The sequence below is a fragment of the Panthera uncia genome, chromosome B1, assembly GCF_023721935.1.
Source record: "Panthera uncia isolate 11264 chromosome B1, Puncia_PCG_1.0, whole genome shotgun sequence".
NCBI lineage: Eukaryota > Metazoa > Chordata > Mammalia > Carnivora > Felidae > Panthera > Panthera uncia.
The window spans coordinates 82,800,220-82,818,194 of record NC_064811.1 but is presented as its reverse complement, the minus strand read 5'-3'; the positions used below and the strand labels follow the sequence as shown (position 1 = coordinate 82,818,194).

Below are 17,975 nucleotides of genomic sequence, written 5' to 3'. Positions count from 1 at the left end.
GGCGGAGGCGGCAGGCCCACTGGACTGGCAGCTGGGAGAAAACAGAGAGGGGGGCGGGGACGGCGAGGAGGAGCGGGAGGAGGGCCGAACGACGAGGGCGCGACCTAGCAGAAACTGACGCGCGCGCCAGCCAATGGGCGCCCGCAGCTTCGACGTCGGGGCGGGGAGTGGGGGGCTGGCTCCGCAGGGAGGTGGAGGCTGCCGGGGCGCTGGAGGCGGGGGCCGGGAGGAGGAAGGGGAGGAGGCGGAGGCGGGCGCGGTGGCGGCGGCGGCGGCGGCGGCGGCGGCGGAGGAGGAGGGTAGGTTGCGCCCGGGACTGTGTCTGCCGAGCTCCGCGGCTGTGCCTGTGTGAGTGAAGGAGCGGCGCGGGGAGGCAGAGGCGAGCGCGGGCGAGCGCAGCGGCGGGACGTCTCCGGCGGCAGCGGGGCCAGCGGCGGCGCTTGGTGTGGGGAAGCAGCGGCGGCGGCAGCAGCAGCAGCGGCGGCCGCCTCTCCGCCGCCGGGGACGCCGAGGCACGGCTGGTGGCACTGACATCGGCGGCCCTGCCTCTTCTGTCTCGCCCCCGGCCCTCCCCATGTGATCGGTCTTAATCCCGGCGGAGTGCGCGCGTGGGGCTTCATTCCGCGGTGCCGGGTCTCCTTGCCGGGGTGGGTGCTCCTGTGTGCGCTTCTCCTCCCCATCCCCCTTCCCCCAAGAATAAAAGAAGAACCGAGAGGCGTGCTTAGAAAATAAATAAATAACCACCACACACGCGCAGCCCGGAGCGGAGTCGGCGAGGCTGGCGGCGGCGGCGGAGGAGGAGTGAAGGCGGCGGCGGCGAAGGAGGAGGAGGAGGTGGAGGAGGAGGAGGAGGAGGTGGAGGAGGAGGAGGAGGAGGAGGAGGAGGAGGAGGGACGCGCGAGAAGGCAGTAACTTTAAAGCCAGCTCAGAAGCCCAGACCTCCAGCCGAGCGGTTTGCAGCGCGGCGGCGGCGGCGGCGTTCAGTGTCTGGCCCGCCGGTCCGGTCGGGGTGTGCAGTAGGACGGACGAGCAGCGCGTCGCTGTCCCCCGGCGGCTGGAGATGTCCGAGCCCAAGGCAATTGATCCCAAGTTGTCGACGACCGACAGGGTGGTGAAAGGTAAGCGGCGCGCCGCGGTCGCCCCGGTGCACCGTGTGCCGCAGGAACCCTCACGGCTCGCCTCCCCTCCCCCCGCCCCCGGTTCTCTCCTTGCTCCAGCCACGGACCTTCTAGGATATTGTGCAACCCTCGAACCCCCCCTCCTTTGCGCGCCTTCCCCCCAAGCCTCCCACCCAGCCCCACTTGGGGCATTTTTATTTACGGGGGCGTCAGTTGGCAAATGGCTGAGCCGCGGGGAGGCGGCGGCGGCGGGGGTGGCGGTGGCGGGAGGGGGCGCCCGGGGGGTGGTTGCTGGCAGGGTGTAGCTGCTGTGACAGAAATAGGAAGTGGGTGGCTGCTCGCAGGCTTGCATGGGATCGGGTTTATGATTTTCTTTTGCAGAGGGAGGGGTGATTTATGGCTTTTAAAAAATTAATATGGCATTTTTATGTGGCCGTGGCTTTCCACCGACTGCCTCCCTCGGGCTGGGTTCTCTCGGAGCTCCATTGCAGCAATTCCCTCCGCGCCCCCTCCCCCTCCCCCTGAAAGGGCCTGCACAGGACTCGCGAGAGAGCGGGAGAGCGTGGGGGGAGCCCGGCGCTTCCTTCCGCGCGGGGCGGGGGCGGCCGCAGGCGGAGGGGGTGGCCGAGGGGACGCGCGGGGGCCGCGGGAGGCGGGGAACGACCCGAGAGTCCCGCCGCGCCGCCCCGGGATTCCCCCGCAGGCCCTGAGAAAGACACGAAAAGCAGTTCTCCAACCTCCCTCGCCACCGGAGCCTTCCTTCCCCCGCCGACCTGTCAGTGCTCTTGAATGGTTCCCCGCTGGAGCACACCTCCCTGGTGGTAACCTCACCCGGCTCGCTTCTTCCGTGCCCCTGGCACCCCCTTGTTAACGGGCCATTTGATTCCTGTTATTGCCTCTTCTCCCCTGCCCCGGGATCGTATACTCCTTGCCCTGAGGTTCCTGGCGTAGAGAAGCGGGGATGCGTGGGGTGAGGAAGGGGACAGGCAGTGGTCTTTCTTGCCCGGGAAAATCCGCCGTCCTCGTTGTGTTCCGTGGTGGAGTTGGGGAGGAACCATCCTACAAATCCTGGAAGGATGGGACAACAGAGCAGATCCTCCAGGATTAAGTAGTATCCCTCGTTCCTAGGGTTAGGACCCGGAGCAAAGCAGGGATGGGGTAGGGGCTAGGCACGGAACGGGCCTTAGAAATTGCAAATAGCACTGGCTGGTGTGGAGTGTGTGTGTGTGTGTGCGCGCGCGCGCGCGCGCGCGCGCGGGGTGTGTGTGTGTGTGTGTGTGTGTGTGTGTGTGTGGTGTATAGAACTGAGATAGTATCTAATGTGGCCATGCAAGTTGAGTGCAAGGCAATAAAGTCATTGGTCCCATGAGCACTTAGGTGAAGTAACTCCGCAGCCTTAAGACCATGATACAGAAGTCCTTCTGGGGCGACAGAACTGTTCATTGCTCCATTCACATTTGCTCAGTTGTTAAAGTTGTGTGTATGTGTGTGTGCGTGGTGATGGGGGAGGGGGATTTTTTTCTCTTTTTTTAAAAAAAGAGAATAAAATTTCTTGTTTTGATTATATTAGAATCATTCCTACTTGAATGCAGTATTCATAGACTCATCAAAGTAAGGAGGAAATACCTTTGCAAAAAATGACTCGAAGTAGGACTACAGATGAACAACTGTTCTCTCTGCAGTAATGGCTCCTCATGTAAACAGTGAATTCAAATCGATTCCAAAGAACTATGCTTTGTATTAAGGGTTATTGTTGACATTTTCAAAAATTAAGACCTTTTGCTGAAATATTGGAGAATAACAAATATCTCCCTAATGTGTGATGTTTAGGTGTAACTCCAGTGTATGTTAAGATTGCCTGTTTTCAAAACAGTGTAAAGCTTACAATTAAAGTGCTAGCAGTAAATGTGTCAACAATTAAAAGTCAGTCATATGTGCATACATAACTTCAGGTTCCCTGTTTTAAATCACAAAGTGTGGGTTCTCTGTGTAAATGTAAAATTGTCATGGAGAGAAGAATGTAGAATTGTCTATACATTCTGGCTTGATGTCTTTACCAATTAATGTGAAAGAGTCTATTCAGCCATTCTATGCCTATTTGGTCTTGCTTTTTTCCAATGCTATATTATAATGTTTTTATAGATGAGTCTTCATTGTAAGTACACAGATTCTCCTTAATTCCAAAAAAAATGGTTTACATATTTTTGTAGAGCTAAAATGCACACGTGGTTAATATAGGAAAATAGGAAAGTCTCAAAATAGGGAAAGGTAATTTTGTATTTGTTTTTATAGGGATCTTGATGTGAAATTTTAAATGTGAAATTTTGTTTATAGAAAAAAACTTTTATTGATGAATCCTGATTTTAAGGTGGGCATGTTATTTTTCTTATGCTTTCTTATAGACTTTATATTGTTGGCTTTTTAAAAGGCATTATTGAATGTTGGATCAACATTTGGTCACATACATGATTTTTATAACTGATTATTTTGAAATGGTAATCTGTTTTGATTACCAGTTCTCTAACAGATAGCATTTGCCTACGTATACACATGCTTAGTGAGTAGAAAGTACATGAATGATGAATGGAAAATAGATGACCAAATGATTTTTCAGGTTTACAAAATTAGGTAAGACATAGTTCATGGAACCATGACTTTAAATTTTGCTAGAACTTCATCTCAGTAGTCTGACAGGATTCTTTAATGTAGGAAAGGGGTTATCCTCGAGGAAATTTTTGTGCTCCTCAAACTTCCTCTTCTTTTACAATACAGATAGTAATATTTGGTTGCATATAGAAATAAGAAGTATTTGGATCATTATTACCATGGCATGCCATGGTGTTTGTTTATAGTTATCTGCATTAGTGTGATCTGGCTTTTGTTGTATAACAACTTGCTGTTTACAAATAAAGCTGTGCTTGTGGTTTTGTTTGTAGTAATACCATGATGTGACGGCTTTCTTGATTTGTACTTCCAGAATGCAGCTTTAGAAAGGTAGGTTGAGTTTAAGTCTCAACTAACTATGCGATGTTTCAGGTTTGTAGCATCTTCTAGAGTGTGTTCAGAGCCCTGATCAGTTTTCCAGATCTTAAAAATGAAAGAGAATGGCAGCACTGGAGATGAGAAGCATTTATTTAGATTACCTCAAAAAAATTTACCTCTCATTTAGCAAAACTGGTGCTGTTTCAATTTGACTGTTCCTGGATAAAAACAATGGAAAACATAGTTTTTATCCAAAAAAAAAAAAAAAAAAACCTCATAGAAAAGATCTTGGGAATGCCATTTGTTGGAAATCGGAGTAATTTGACCCGTTTACTGTTTTACATTTTTTTAAGAAAACAAAATATATGTGTAACTGTATGGCAAAAGATGGAGGGCAGTAAATAGAAGAATAACTACTCTCCCTTCTTTCCCCCAACACACCACATAGTCTGGTTTTTCTCTGCAGTGGTGCTCCACAGGCCTGGTTCCAAACTCTGGCTTCTTTTTATTTCTCCTTGCCCGTCCCTGCCTTTAACTCCGTGTCTAGCCCTAACACTCCCTCCTGGCTTTGGAACTTAGCTATTTGGAAGTCATACACTTGGAGGAAATGAAATTGTATTTAATGAGTACCTTGCTTTGTTACTTCTTTTTCCCTTCCCTTTGTTCCCATCTCCAAGTATTTTCTAATGAGGTATTTCTTACCTTAACCCGAACTGATTTTAATAGTAGAAATTCCAGATAGCATGGCAGGTTGATGGGGAGTAAATGCCTGGGAAGAGTTTTGGGGGTTTTCTCAAAAACTGTAGGTAGGGAATTTGTGCTTTGTGTCTGTCAGGTTGCTTTTGGCTGTGGGGAATGCAAAACAAAACAAAACAAGCTGTTTTTCTTTGTATTGTCAGCTTATATACTGTTTGTGAAGACAAAATACACACAGGGAAATTCTGGAAGGATATCTAAGATCATATAAGCAAGAAGCTGGTAGCTAAGCAAAATATTAAGTAAACAAAGATTCAAGCCGCCAGTGTTTCTAGCTGAATGAGATGGTAATATTGCTTAAAAAGAACATCAAGCTATGCTGCATCAGTAATCATGATCATGTTTGGATTTTGAAGCAAAGTATTAAATAATGCCATTTCTTTGTGGTGTGTCAAGAGGAGCTCATTGTGAATTTATTTTACTTAGATTGACCATCTATTCTATAGTATAGTATATTCTATCTATCTGGTTTTCCATTTGAGTGCAGTAAGACCTCATTAATTCAGTGTCGTTAACTGAAACTATGATTAAGCATTAGTGTTTGGTGGCTGAAGTCTCCATCAGCAATGGATGTGAAGAAAGGGTCTGCTAATCTAATTAATAATATAAACAACACGGTTTGGGCATGGTTAATATACTTAACAGAACAGATTCTTTTCGGGATGTAGTGAGTAGCATGTAAATTAATGCTATTAATTACAAATTAGATCTGTTCGTTAGTGTTTTCTTTCAGGATTTCTACTATAAAGTAAATGTAACAAAACATTATTTTCAAAACATTTTGTAAACTAACACAAAAGCCTTAGGCAACAATTGAGACTGTGATTCGGGGAACTTCCAATGATTCTAAAATGCCATCGAATAGGAAATTAACATTTAGAAAAGAATATTTTTTTGGAAACTGGGGGAAAGAACCTGTACTTTAAATGAGCAATCTATTTTAAGACATCCAGTTAAAATGTGAAAAAAGTAACAGCTTAGAATCTAGTTAGTTTTACATTTGTTTATGTTAGTTTAAAAACATGCCTTTTTATGTCTACTTCATTTTTTAAATCTGTTCATTTCCATAAATATGACCTGTTTTATTTATAATTTTAAAAATATGAAATATGACTTTGATGTACGTTTATAATTTTTATAATTGGTCTCTCATGCTTTTCCTTATCTTTTCTGTGTCAGCCATGTGTAAAGTTGGAACTAATTACGAAACCAAATAAAGAGTCCATTTAGAGTGACCTCATTGGAAAACAGCATTTTTCTAGACATACTCTCCTTTTAGCAAAACCAGTTAATTTACTGTTTTGAAAATTTTGTGAAAATATTGGACACTCCTGAACTATAGGGAATGATGATGATTCACGATCTGGAACTTTGGTAAATACTAAAAAATCATTTTGTCATTTTTTTTAGCAACTTTGTGGTGTAGCATTCTCTTGATATTCAAGAGAGAGACAGTGAGATTTTGAATTCCAACTTTCTACAATTCCACTGTAATGTATTGTAAGTCACAGGTTTTTTCCTCATTTGTAAAATTGTACTCACCCCTCACTTCTGGGAACCAGAGGATCCTCAAATGGAATTTGAGGTCACACTGGGTCCACTTGCCTGGGAATGGCAATTCAGTCACTGCTGACACAGAATTACAAATGACAATGTGTTAATGTATTTTCAGGGTCACTCAAGAATAGTCAGAACAATTAATATTGAAGTCTGTGAATGCCTTGGGTCTACAACAGTAGCTTATGGTGGCATTTATTTTATAGTTGAAGAAATGGAGACAGAATAGATAGCATGGTCGGTCACAGGTGGGACTAGAATGCAGGTAAGTGTAAGCAAATTCTTTCCTTTAGCAAAGATGTTCTTTTGTCTTGAAAACCTGTTTGACAGTGTCACTTCTTTTGGTATATTTAAGATGTCACATAGTATTTCAAACTTTGCTTTACTGAATTACTAGCTGTATAAAATAGTTTCAATAGGAGAGGGAGCTTTTATATCTCTGTATTTAGCAGAAATAAACATTCTGACGATAGATATTATAATCTGGTTTGATCTTGGCATGAGGTTTACTAAAGGAAAATTGTTAAACGTTATTCTCTATTCAGGTAAATATATACACAGAAATAGAAATAGCATATTCTCCTACTAAAACATTTATTGACATTTATTTTGAAGGTTGTTATCATAAGCCTCTTTGTCTGAACTACAGATAATGGTCGATACAGTTGGTCTGGTTTGAGGATTTTACGAATTTCTAGAGAAAGCTCAAGCAAAACCAACAACCAGTGCTTCGTAGGTGTTTCACTCCTTTTTAAAAAATAGTCATCAGGTGGGAATGTCGGCACTGACACACGGTTTCAGTTTGTAAACTAAGTCTTTAGTAATCTTGACATTTTCAGCATTATTAACTCATTTTACCGTATTTTCATCTTCTGTATTCATACAGGCTGTATCATGATAAGCCATCAATTATATTTCATATAAGAAGTCAAATAAAACACTTCATATTCCTCTATGGTTAGGTGTTCTGAATAATGGCTTAAATCAGATGGACTGGCAAACTGAGGACCTGGGCCTATGGCTGGGATCTCAAATCCTTTTCACAAATGTACATGCAGTAACTGAAACCCTGATATTAAAAACAAAAACAAACCCTGACTGAGAAAGCAGTAATTAATCATTAAAATATTACAGTTTTAGAATTCGATCTATGCTTTGTGAGACATCACAGAAATAGAATGTTGTGTTCTTCTTTTTATTTCCTTAATCCATGTCTTTGCCTTATACCAAGTATATTCCTACTCTATTGTAAAAGGATGGTCTGTCTGACTTTCTATGAACTTCTCTCTTGCAACTGGAAATTCTGCAGATGTCTGCAGAAAGCAAAACACATAAGTAGAGACCAGAGATTTATGTTCCCAGCTGCCTCCAGATGATGACAGACCACCTTACAGGGTTTGTCAGTGTCAGGTACTTCCTATAGTTAGGAAGCCAGAAGAACGATGGTTGATGTTCAGAAAGAGAGTTTTATTCATACAGAGCTAAATTTTAAAAGATCCCATTAGCTCTAAGTTTCTGAGATGTAGAGTCTCTTCTTATACTGTCCATACGGTAACTGTATGGACCCACTTTATTTTTTTTATTTTTTGGGGGGAGGAGCTGTTACTTCTGATTTAAAATGTTCAGTTGTCTCTGTGTAGTAGTAGAATGTTTTGGAGATTCTGGTAGGTCGGTGTCTGAACTATGTCTCCCAGATTGCTGCATATTCGTGGAAGGTACACAAATTTTTTTTGTTAATATGTATATTCAGAGTTTTAGTTTGAAAACCATGGTCATCGAATCAGTGTTGCCTAGCTCAATGCCTTGCTTCTTATGCCCTGAATCAGTTCTTGTCTGATGACTTTGAACATTGCACAATTCTCACTACACCTCCTGAAGCAATGAATGGAGACAAATTATGTATTTATTTTGAGTACAATTGTATTAAGTTCTGTCTTTTTTATAAATGGTTCTATATGATAACTGTATGGTTTTGGAATACTTCCTCTCCAGCCACATCAGACAATAGAATATGAGAGAGAGGCATTAATAAGGTGATATAATTAGATTCAGGGAAGTTTTGTTGTTTGGTCATTTGGACTGGCTTCACGCCAGCTGAGTTTAAAAGGCTAACTCCTTTTCAACTCAGCATATTAGCTTGAACTTGAAAGCTTTTTTTCGGTTTTTGTTGTATTTCCCCTTAGACTGATCAGTTTTTGACAGGTGAGAAAAGATATGTTAATCACTCAGTGTTTGACATATTGGGTGATTTATATTTTTTAATTATTGTTTAGATTTGGACTTGAAGAGAGAATGATCGGGAAAATTCCATGAAACAAAACAAAACAAACCGAGACCAGAAAAACCCCTCTTCCTTTGTTTACATCTCAATTTATCATTTTCTGTAATGCTTTTGTAATTCAGAAACGCAGCCTTCTTCAACATAACCTCCTGCCCTCCTCCTGCCCTCCGCTGGCCCCCAAATGTCATTGGATTCTATCCAATGGGAAGATATATGGGCTATGAGAAGTTAAAAAAAATGTGGCACCAGCTCTGCTGACTCCTTATATTCTTCTAAGTGGGCTTCAAGCCATCGTTGACATTTGTTTTTAAACATCCTGTAAGCCATGCCGTTTTATCAAATTAAATTAAAAGCACAATATATTCTCTTACAATGACAGAACCTGAGTCAGGACTTCCAAGTTTGTGTTATTATTATTTTGCTTTTTACAAAGGAATTAAATTTTTTTAAATTAAACCTGGCATTGTTGGTCTGCTGTGCCTACTTAATGCTAATAAAGTACATGCATACCTTCTGTGTGTGGGCTTGATTATTGTCACGGTAACAGTTCTCATCTTTCAATTCTCATCCTTTGAGCTTTGATTCAGAGGACACCTCCTCTGGGACCGCATCTCCTGAAACCTTCAACTGGAGTAAGGGGACTCAGCCTCTTCATTTTCTCGGAGGACACTTTGATTAGAGCATGCTCTGTGAAGACTTATTTACCTTTCTGCCTCCTCTCCAGGAGAGAGGGGCCTGCCTCCACTTATCTTGGTATATTTAACCCCAGTACAATGCCTACTGTAGAATATACCCTTGATACGTTGGTTGGTAAATGAACAAAATAACAGATAAAGGATAAGAGGGATTTGAATTTCCAAATTATAGAGTTCTTTTCTATTATGAAATTTTGTGGATCCTAAGTCATGGACAGCTCACAAACATCTGGTGAGTTTCTTGTTTCATAAGTGCCAATGCTGTAGAAGGGTTTTTTTCACATGTATTTCTGAAATGCTCTCTCGTTAATTGAGATTCTATGTTTTTTGCCCAATAGACAGACTACAGAAGCATAACGGGCAGGAGTGGCTTACCCAGGGAGTGCTTGGTTGTCGGTGGCTCATTGTCAGTCAAAGGACATATAGGTCTATTTTCTCAGAGGTAGGTGATGTTTTCTTCCTTCAGGAAGACTGGTGATGATACCAAGTTGAGAGAGAGCCACTATGACAAGCCTCTGGGAGGCCCAGATTAGACTTCACAATTACATTGCTTACTTAGATAAATACACAAATGCAAATGAATAAAAGTCAATATGTTTAGGAATCAGAGCAGAGATGTAAAACATACTGCAGGCCCAGATAAGACATGTCTGTGTAATACTAATAAAAAATCTTCAGGCCCATTCCGTGAGTACAGGCTGCTGGTGAGTCAGCTCTGCCGATGGCACGTCTACCTGGTGGATGTTTTTCTGAAAACTCAGCCCTGGGATCCACATCAGCTGGGAGAGGGTATGTTGTGAGGCACCTGCTCTCAGCCCAGTCCTTAGAGAGCACCACTGATCTGACCTAGTCCGCACTTGGTCAGATGGCTCCCCACTGAAGCAGGCTTTCCAAGCCCCCGTTTATGGGCTAGGATTTAGTCTGTCTCCCTAGTGCAAAAACACTTTTCTTTCAAGGAGTTGAAGACCAGGGAAACTATAATTTCTCACCTAAAATCACATCACTGTCACTGCCAATTTGCAGTCGGCCGTCAGGAGGAATCTCTCTGTTGACTACACCTCTGGCCAGAATTCTACTTGACTACTCTGTCTCATTTCCACATGCACTTTCAGAAATGCATGCAGAAAATTTGGAGGTTCTTAAAAAAAAGAGGTTCCTCCCCTTTCCCCAAGTGGTTAAAGGACTTAAAATTGTGAAAGGAACTAAGATTATTGAGTTTGAATAAGAAAAGTTTGGTAATTTATAGATTTCAGGTATTAATAAGTCTCTTTCTACAGTGGGTCACACTCCTACATTAATCTGTCACCACTATCAATTGAATAAGAAAAAACACTACCTGGAAGCATCAGGGATTTTGGTGACTTTTTTTTTTTTTTTTTTTTTTAATCCAGTCATGGACATTTAACACTGGCATGGGTTATGGGTGATCTTCGGAATGGAGAGAATTGATGATTCTCATTTATTCAGGTTGTAAATGTGATCTAAATCTAGAATTACAAAATTTTGAAGCTGGAAGAAACCTTGGGAATCTAACTCCTCATCTGGCCTGGAGCCAGTCCTCTGATTCTGTACTGGTGAGAGGGACTGAGAGATGAGTGGGAAAGCTTTTACCTCTTACACTTGCCAAAGTGTCTGAGCCAAAGCAAAACAAACAAACTCTTGGAATTGGAAGGTGTGGCAGTGATCTAGCTCAGTCCATCCCCAATTTGGAATGTTCTGTCCAGCCTTTGTGATGGATGCTAATCGCACTGTTTCATGAAAGCATGAAGGAGCCCCCTACTGACTAAGACCTGCTCTCACCTGGCCATTTCTACTTGTCAGAGTGTTTCCTTAGGTTTGACATCAGTTACTGCTCTGGAGTACACAATCATTGTTCCTAGCATTGCCCTGTAGAGTTCCCTAAGATGAGCCTTATCTGTCTTTCACAAGAGAGCTTATTTGATATTAAAAGCAACTTTCATGTTGTTAAGTCTTCTGGCTATTCCCCACATGACATTGTTTCTGGGTCCTTCTCCAGCCCAGTAGCCTTCCTTTAAACCATGGTGATTGTCAAGTTCTTTGGAAAATGGAGAAGTGAGTAAAGGTACATGTTGGCTTACCTCTTTCCATCGAACTTCCAGCACCTTGAGCTTGGTTGCCTAAGTACTCCTGCTTTTCTCTTCTGTGTTGTCATGCTGACCCTTAAACTTTCAGGTCCTTCACTGATCCAGTCTTGTATCCCTTGATGTCCCTTGGCTGGGGGTGGGGGGTGGGGGGGGGGTTACTGCTACTGCCATGATGCTTTTACTCCTCATGGCTTCCTATTGAAATTCCCTTCCACTGTCATCTCCCGGTCCTGCAGCTTGAAGGTTCAAATACCTAACCTGCTCTATATGCAGAGCTTTCCAGAAAATCTGAATAGCAGATGCATTTTAGCAGTGACTTTCTGGAGGTGTTGCCTTCCTTTTACTTGCTTTTATATGTAATACAGACCAGTAATAAAGACAGCATGATAGCATGGTGATATTAGTGTGGTAATTGAGGACAGGCCAAGTCCCTTGTTTACTTTTCAAGTCGCACCATGAAGGCAGCTCAGCACCCTGCTTGCCCAGAGCCAAACTTGCCTTCTCTGCTTGCTCACTCTTCTGGGCACCTAGTCTTTGAAGGTTGTTGATAATATACAGCTCCTAAGGCCATTGAATTTGGCTAACCTAGTGAGTTCGATTGTAATTTGATACCTAGTTTAAGTTTCACGGAGGCCTAAAAGAGGCCAGTGCCTTCCAACTATGGTGCCACAACACATTTCTGTGTTACACTCAGCTGTGAGGTATTAACAGCTACTGACAACAACGTACAGAAGTTTGCAAATGACTTATTTTAAAATATCTATATATAAGCCAGGGTGGATTCCTGTTCAACCCTAAAATACTACGTTCGCTTGTATTCTGATGTTTTTCCTCATGCAGGAGAAGGGATGGAACTGTAGCTATCATGGTGGGCATCTTGCATAATGTACGGGCTTTTTGATCTTCTGATACACCGTTAATCACAGTGGAAATTGTACATTCTTATAGCCTATGGCAGTGTTTGCTCTATTCCAGTGGACATTTTTGAGGACAGTTTATTGCAATCTGGATTCATGCATGCTAGTGTATTATGTGAGTGAATGTCATGTGCATCTTGACAGAAAGGCTGACTTCTGCACTTAGAGAGTGTACCTTCATTAGCCAGATCTGCAGATTGGATAGATCTTGAAATATCCTGGGGTGATTTCAAAGTGCTTTATGCAGCCTGCTCTTTTCAAACATCTCCCACGGGCCATGGCCAAAATTCCATGAATTGTTATTTAGGATGAGCTTGGCCTTGGCCTTTGGGTAGTATTGAATTCAAGAAAAGTCCTGTGCTTTAGGAGACTTTTGAGAGTAAACTTTCATGTCTCCTTTTGAAGAAGAATGCCATGCCTCTTGCACCACTCAGTTTTCTCTCTGCTCCCTTCAAGTGTGATATAATTGTAATACCCTAGTTGGTAAATAGATTAAATAATCCATTATTGAGTATAAAATGACTGTTGAAAATATATTGTTTCCTTCACTTATCAGACCATTTTCCTACACATCCATCCTTCCATCCTGTCCATGCATGCATCACTGCTTGCCTGGGTCTGTGCTGTGTTCTTGGGGCTTAAAGTAGGCAATCTCTGAAGGTTGCTATCTAGTGTGTGTGTGTGTGTGTGTGTGTGTGTGTGTGTGTGCGCGCGTGCGCGCGCGCACGGGCGCGCGCGTGCGTAGTGGTGGTGGGGGCGGGGGAAGCAAATCACAACATAAGTGGTAATTACTTTAATAGCAGAAGATACTACATGCTGTGGAGGACAGTAAAGGAGTGATTCACTGTTTTTTATAGTTTGTACTTTAATTTTTTGGCAAAAATAAAGGGAAGCAATATTGTTTTTTTCCTGTGTCTTGTATATAAGCACAATGTTAGAGCATGGGCTCGTTTGTAAATATAGATGGAATAAAAGGAGCTACAAAAGGAGTGTTGAGTATTTATATGTGGAATTCTGTAGCTGTTACAGTTCACCTGTGAGCAAGGTGTATGAGAAAGAATCATGGTTTGTGGAATGTGGAAGAGGCTTTCAAAGTCAAGCCAACTAGTTCAACTATCTTCCGAAAAAAAAAAAAAAAAAAAAAAAGGAAAACCACCTTCCTATTAAATGGTTAATAAGCCCTGCCGCCCCACCCCTGTAGAATATTTACAGTGATGAAGAAGCAGCATCAGAGTGTAGAAATAACATTGGTTTCCACTTTGATAAAATCTGCTTTTAAATCCTGCTTTCTCTATGTACCAGCTGTGTCTGTGGGGAGGTCATGTAACAACACTGAACCCATTTTGCTTACTGAAAAGTGGAACGGATAGTATTAATTTTTCAACTTTGCAAGACTATTGTAAACTATGAGAGGAATTGTATGTGAAATGCCTAGCTTACTGCCTGCCCCCCAAAAGACCTCAGTACATGCTAAGCATTGTGGGGATGGTGTGTTTTTTGTTCTGTTTTTGTTTTTTCATTGTTGGACAGCTCCTTTGAAAGCAAAGTTTTTTGCTTCTGGAAGTAACCTGCATTGAAGTATCCTACCCATTGTCAAATCCACTGTAGTGTGAGGGCCTCTGCCATTCCTCTGAGACTGGCAGAGGTCACCAGTGACTGTCCAGTTGCTGGCTTCTGTTGTATTTGACATAATGGGCCACCTCTTTCTTCTTGAAACATTGTCTTCATTGGCTTTTGTGGGCTTCCTCTTTGACCTGTTTGCCAGCTCCTCTGGACTGAATCCTGAATGTTGATGTTCCTTTTCTTTTTACAAGTTCTTCCATGCAGTTTCATAGCTTTACACGCATAGGATTGGTGACAGGTGTGTGCTGCTTGTAGGCTGATGAGTAACACATCTATATTTGAAACCTAGTTTTTTCCTCTGGAGCTTTCTCTCAAACCCTATACAGAACAGTTGCTGTAGATGGGTATGGTGAAAATCCAGTGGGGTATTTCTCCTGTGTTCCTTAGCCTGGCTGATGTTACCATCATCCATCCAATTAAACAAAGCTGTTATTCAGTTCAAGTTTTCTAAATGTTTCACGTAGTGCTACAATAGCTTCCCAACATTAGTCTTTTTGCTTTCAAACTTGTCCCTTCTCATAAATTAGTTTTCCCACTAGAGGGATCCTTTAAAAATGAACATCTGATTATGCTAATCCCATATGTGGTTGTTGATCTTCTTCTTACTGATTTGTAGGAACTCTTTATATATTGTAGAATTTGACCCCTATTGCATGAATTTTGAAAATACTTTTAATGTAGCATGTGTCACATTGTACTGAATTTAAGTCTTTTCAGTTGATGACAATATAAGTTCTTGAAAGCAGAGAGAACGTCTTTTTATTCAAAGTGTATTCTCAATGCTTCTCTGTGTTTGGTCTATACAAAGTTGATTAAACTAAACTGAACTACTTAAAAAATTTCGATACTTTCCATGGCTTTGTATTTGCTTTACCTCTGTAACATTCTTGCTCTCTATTGTGTCCCTCTTCTGCCTAAAGCTTCTCTGATCTTCTCAGGCATAGCTGTCTGTGATACTTCTTGTACTTTGTACACACAGTATGTCACAAACATTTGCAACAAAATTTTCTCTTTGTGAAATTAACCAGGACAAGGCCTTGTCCACTCATCTCCCCAGTGCTTAGCATGATGCCTAGCATATAATTAGTCATATTCTCCTCCCCCACCAGCAAACAAATTGACCAGAAATGATATACCTGTTCATCACAAAAGCATAATGACATCAGTACTTCCTTTTTTCCCCTTCCAATATCATACTTTTTTTTTTTAATTGATATAGTTCAAGTTGGATTATTTTTCCTAGTACTCTTGACTTATCGAACACCTGACCCAGGTGTTCATGTAAATATATTAAGTCAAGTCTCCTCCACTCTGGATTTAGTAATTATTTTATACAATTCTACAAAGCACTACATTTAAAGGAATACCTCAAGTTTGATTTAATCTTGCTTACCTTGTCCTCTGGTTCTAGCCTTTTTAGATCTTTTAATTAAACATTTGGATTCTTTTGATTCTTCTTTTTAGTTATTTGCCCCAAATTATGTCCTAAGTAGATTTTCCTAGGCCTTTTACCTAAGGCTGGCAACCAAATGAATTTTTGGAACCGGTCAATTTAGATGAGTGAGTACACAAATCTTTATTTTAGGTTCTACATATGTAACATGGGAAAAAATCCCACATATGTTAAGAAGTTTGTGGCTTCTGTACAAAAAAAAGGAAGTGCTTGTATAATTGGTTGTCCTTGATCTTTTCCTTACTTAATTAGTGTATTTTTCTATGACTGTACTTTGGAATGATAATTTTTTTAAAAAATTTCCAGTGCTTCTGCCTTCCCTGAGATTTATTTTAGTCTTTCATCATTTTAGGCAGTAGAAGAATGAATTTTCCAGGGATAATGATTAAAAAGTTGGTGTATTTATTGCTAGTATATGTTTTGTAATGCATTTCACACAATTATATTTGAAGGGAATACTTCAACTTGTCAGCTACTTTGCTTCTTCTTCATAGGATCTTAACATAAATAATATAGTGCCTTTACTTATTTTTGAGATTTCTGTTCTAAAAATGTTAATAATATTAATGCATATGCTTTGCATATGCATTACATAATTTTATCCTTCCAATAACTCTGAAGCTAGGGGAGAGGCAGTGCCTTTTGAAGGTCACACTGCAAATAAATGTTGGAGCAGGTACAGTAAAACCTTGGTTTGCAAGCATAATTAGTTCTGGAAACATGCTTGTAATGCAAAGCACTTGTATATCAAAGCGAGTTTCCCCATAAGAAATAATGGAAACTCAGATCATTCGTTCCATGATCCCAAAATATTCATATAAAAGTGATTACAGTACTGTAACATCATATAAAATAATAAAATACAAAATATAAAGAAAAATAAACAAATTAACTTGCACTTACCTTTGAAAACCTTCCTGGCTAGTGTGAGGGAGACAAGAGAAAGGAGGTTACTGTGTAGGACGACTTTCACTATCACTAATGGAATCACTGATGTCTGTTAGCTCAGTGGAATCTTTTTCTGCATGGGGGCTATTGTATACACTCTCACGGATGTTGACTGCAGTATGCTATTAATAAACTCTTGTCATATACTGTATTTAACATAACTGACAATTAGCAGAGGAAGGGTCTATATCTGCAGGCAGCCTGACCTAGAATGAAGCAAAGCATTCCTGAGCCTACTCCTGTATGGAAACGCAAAGGACTGTCCATAGGTGCTTTGAAGTGACAAGAAATACACTAATGTCAGTTGTGGGCACCTTCCAACATTCTGAAAGATCACTGATTTCTGCCAAACATCGTGGCTTGAGACAGAGCATCCGAGCATGGGAGACCATCACCCCCAATCCTTCAGTGAGGTGGCAGGGGAGAGAAGAACTGTTGGCTCAGTTGTGATCTGTGATCGTGTGACATTTGCCGTCACATACTGCTTGTATTGCAAGATGTTGCTCATTTATCAAGTTAAAATTTATTAGAAATGTCATGTGGAATATTTGTAGAACAAGTTACTCGCAATCAAAGGTTTTACTGTATTTAGATTCCAACAGTCTCATCTCGAGATCCTGGGCTTTTCCTACCATAACACTAAGTTGAAGGACACATTAGACCAAATTCATTAGGTAGCATCTATGAATTGATAGAAAATAGGCATTTGTTTTTATCTAAAATATTATCACTCCTGGAAGTCATTTGAGTAGATTGTCATTGGCTTTTGTATAGCACACAAGTGCTAGAGAAAAATGTGTCATTTCTGTGGGGCAAGTACTTCTGTTTCCTTTTTAGAAATACATAGCCAGGGCACACAAACAATGGGACTAGAGTGTAAACTAGGCCTTACTTGGCCTTACTGACTTAATCATGGTGTTACAGGACAAACTAATCTAAAACATAAAAGGAAATGCTGTGAGTTACATAAAGAAGATATTTTTATTGGACCTTGAGTTTTTCTTTTAGGTTAAATCTATGCCCCCCCCCCCCCAAAAAAAAAAAAATCTAGTGCTAGCTGTTGTATATTCTGCTGGACTTTGTTTTAGAGACTTTGCTTCTTTATATTCATTTTCATATTTTTGTCACTAAAGCAAATAAAGGAAGCCACACATAGCTAAAGCGAAAGCCACTTCAAGGAGACGTCACATGAAACATTTTGAGGGGGGAGTTATGTGGTTTCATTGTGACATTTTAGATGCAAATGCAAATTGTTTTGAGATCAGAATTTTTCATTTACCACTTAGAACTCTGCTGTTCTATGACGAATGTTTGGCAGTAGCCTAGTCAACACTTTTTGAACTGATGTTGTGATTATTTAAAAGAGCGCGTGATGATTCAGTTTCTGAATTTTGATGCCTCTCTGAGGCAGGTGATTAAATACATTTATTTCTTTGTTCACATGACTGCTAAGCACATTTCTGATCCAACAGAACCTGGTTGGACTGATGTTGACAAGTCCTTCAGTTGAAGTAGTTACAGGTCACAGGCTCAGAAGATT

The 17,975-nt window shown here is 41.4% G+C and overlaps 1 protein-coding gene and 1 long non-coding RNA gene across 2 annotated transcripts in view; both read left to right on the top strand.

Moving 5' to 3' along the window:
- Nucleotides 1–345: 345 nt before the first annotated feature.
- Nucleotides 346–17,975, top strand: part of PPP3CA (protein phosphatase 3 catalytic subunit alpha) — a 327,227-nt gene continuing 309,597 nt past the window's right edge. Inside the window, exon 1 of the mRNA XM_049630940.1 lies at nt 346–1,118. Within this exon, the coding sequence (XP_049486897.1) occupies nt 1,061–1,118 (58 nt within the window). The 5' untranslated portion in view covers nt 346–1,060. The remainder of the gene's footprint in view (nt 1,119–17,975) is intronic.
- On the top strand, nt 1,125–9,208 carry LOC125922974 (uncharacterized). The gene is made up of 2 exons (XR_007457850.1): nt 1,125–4,112; nt 6,620–9,208. It is a non-coding gene; the product is annotated as an uncharacterized LOC125922974 (long non-coding RNA).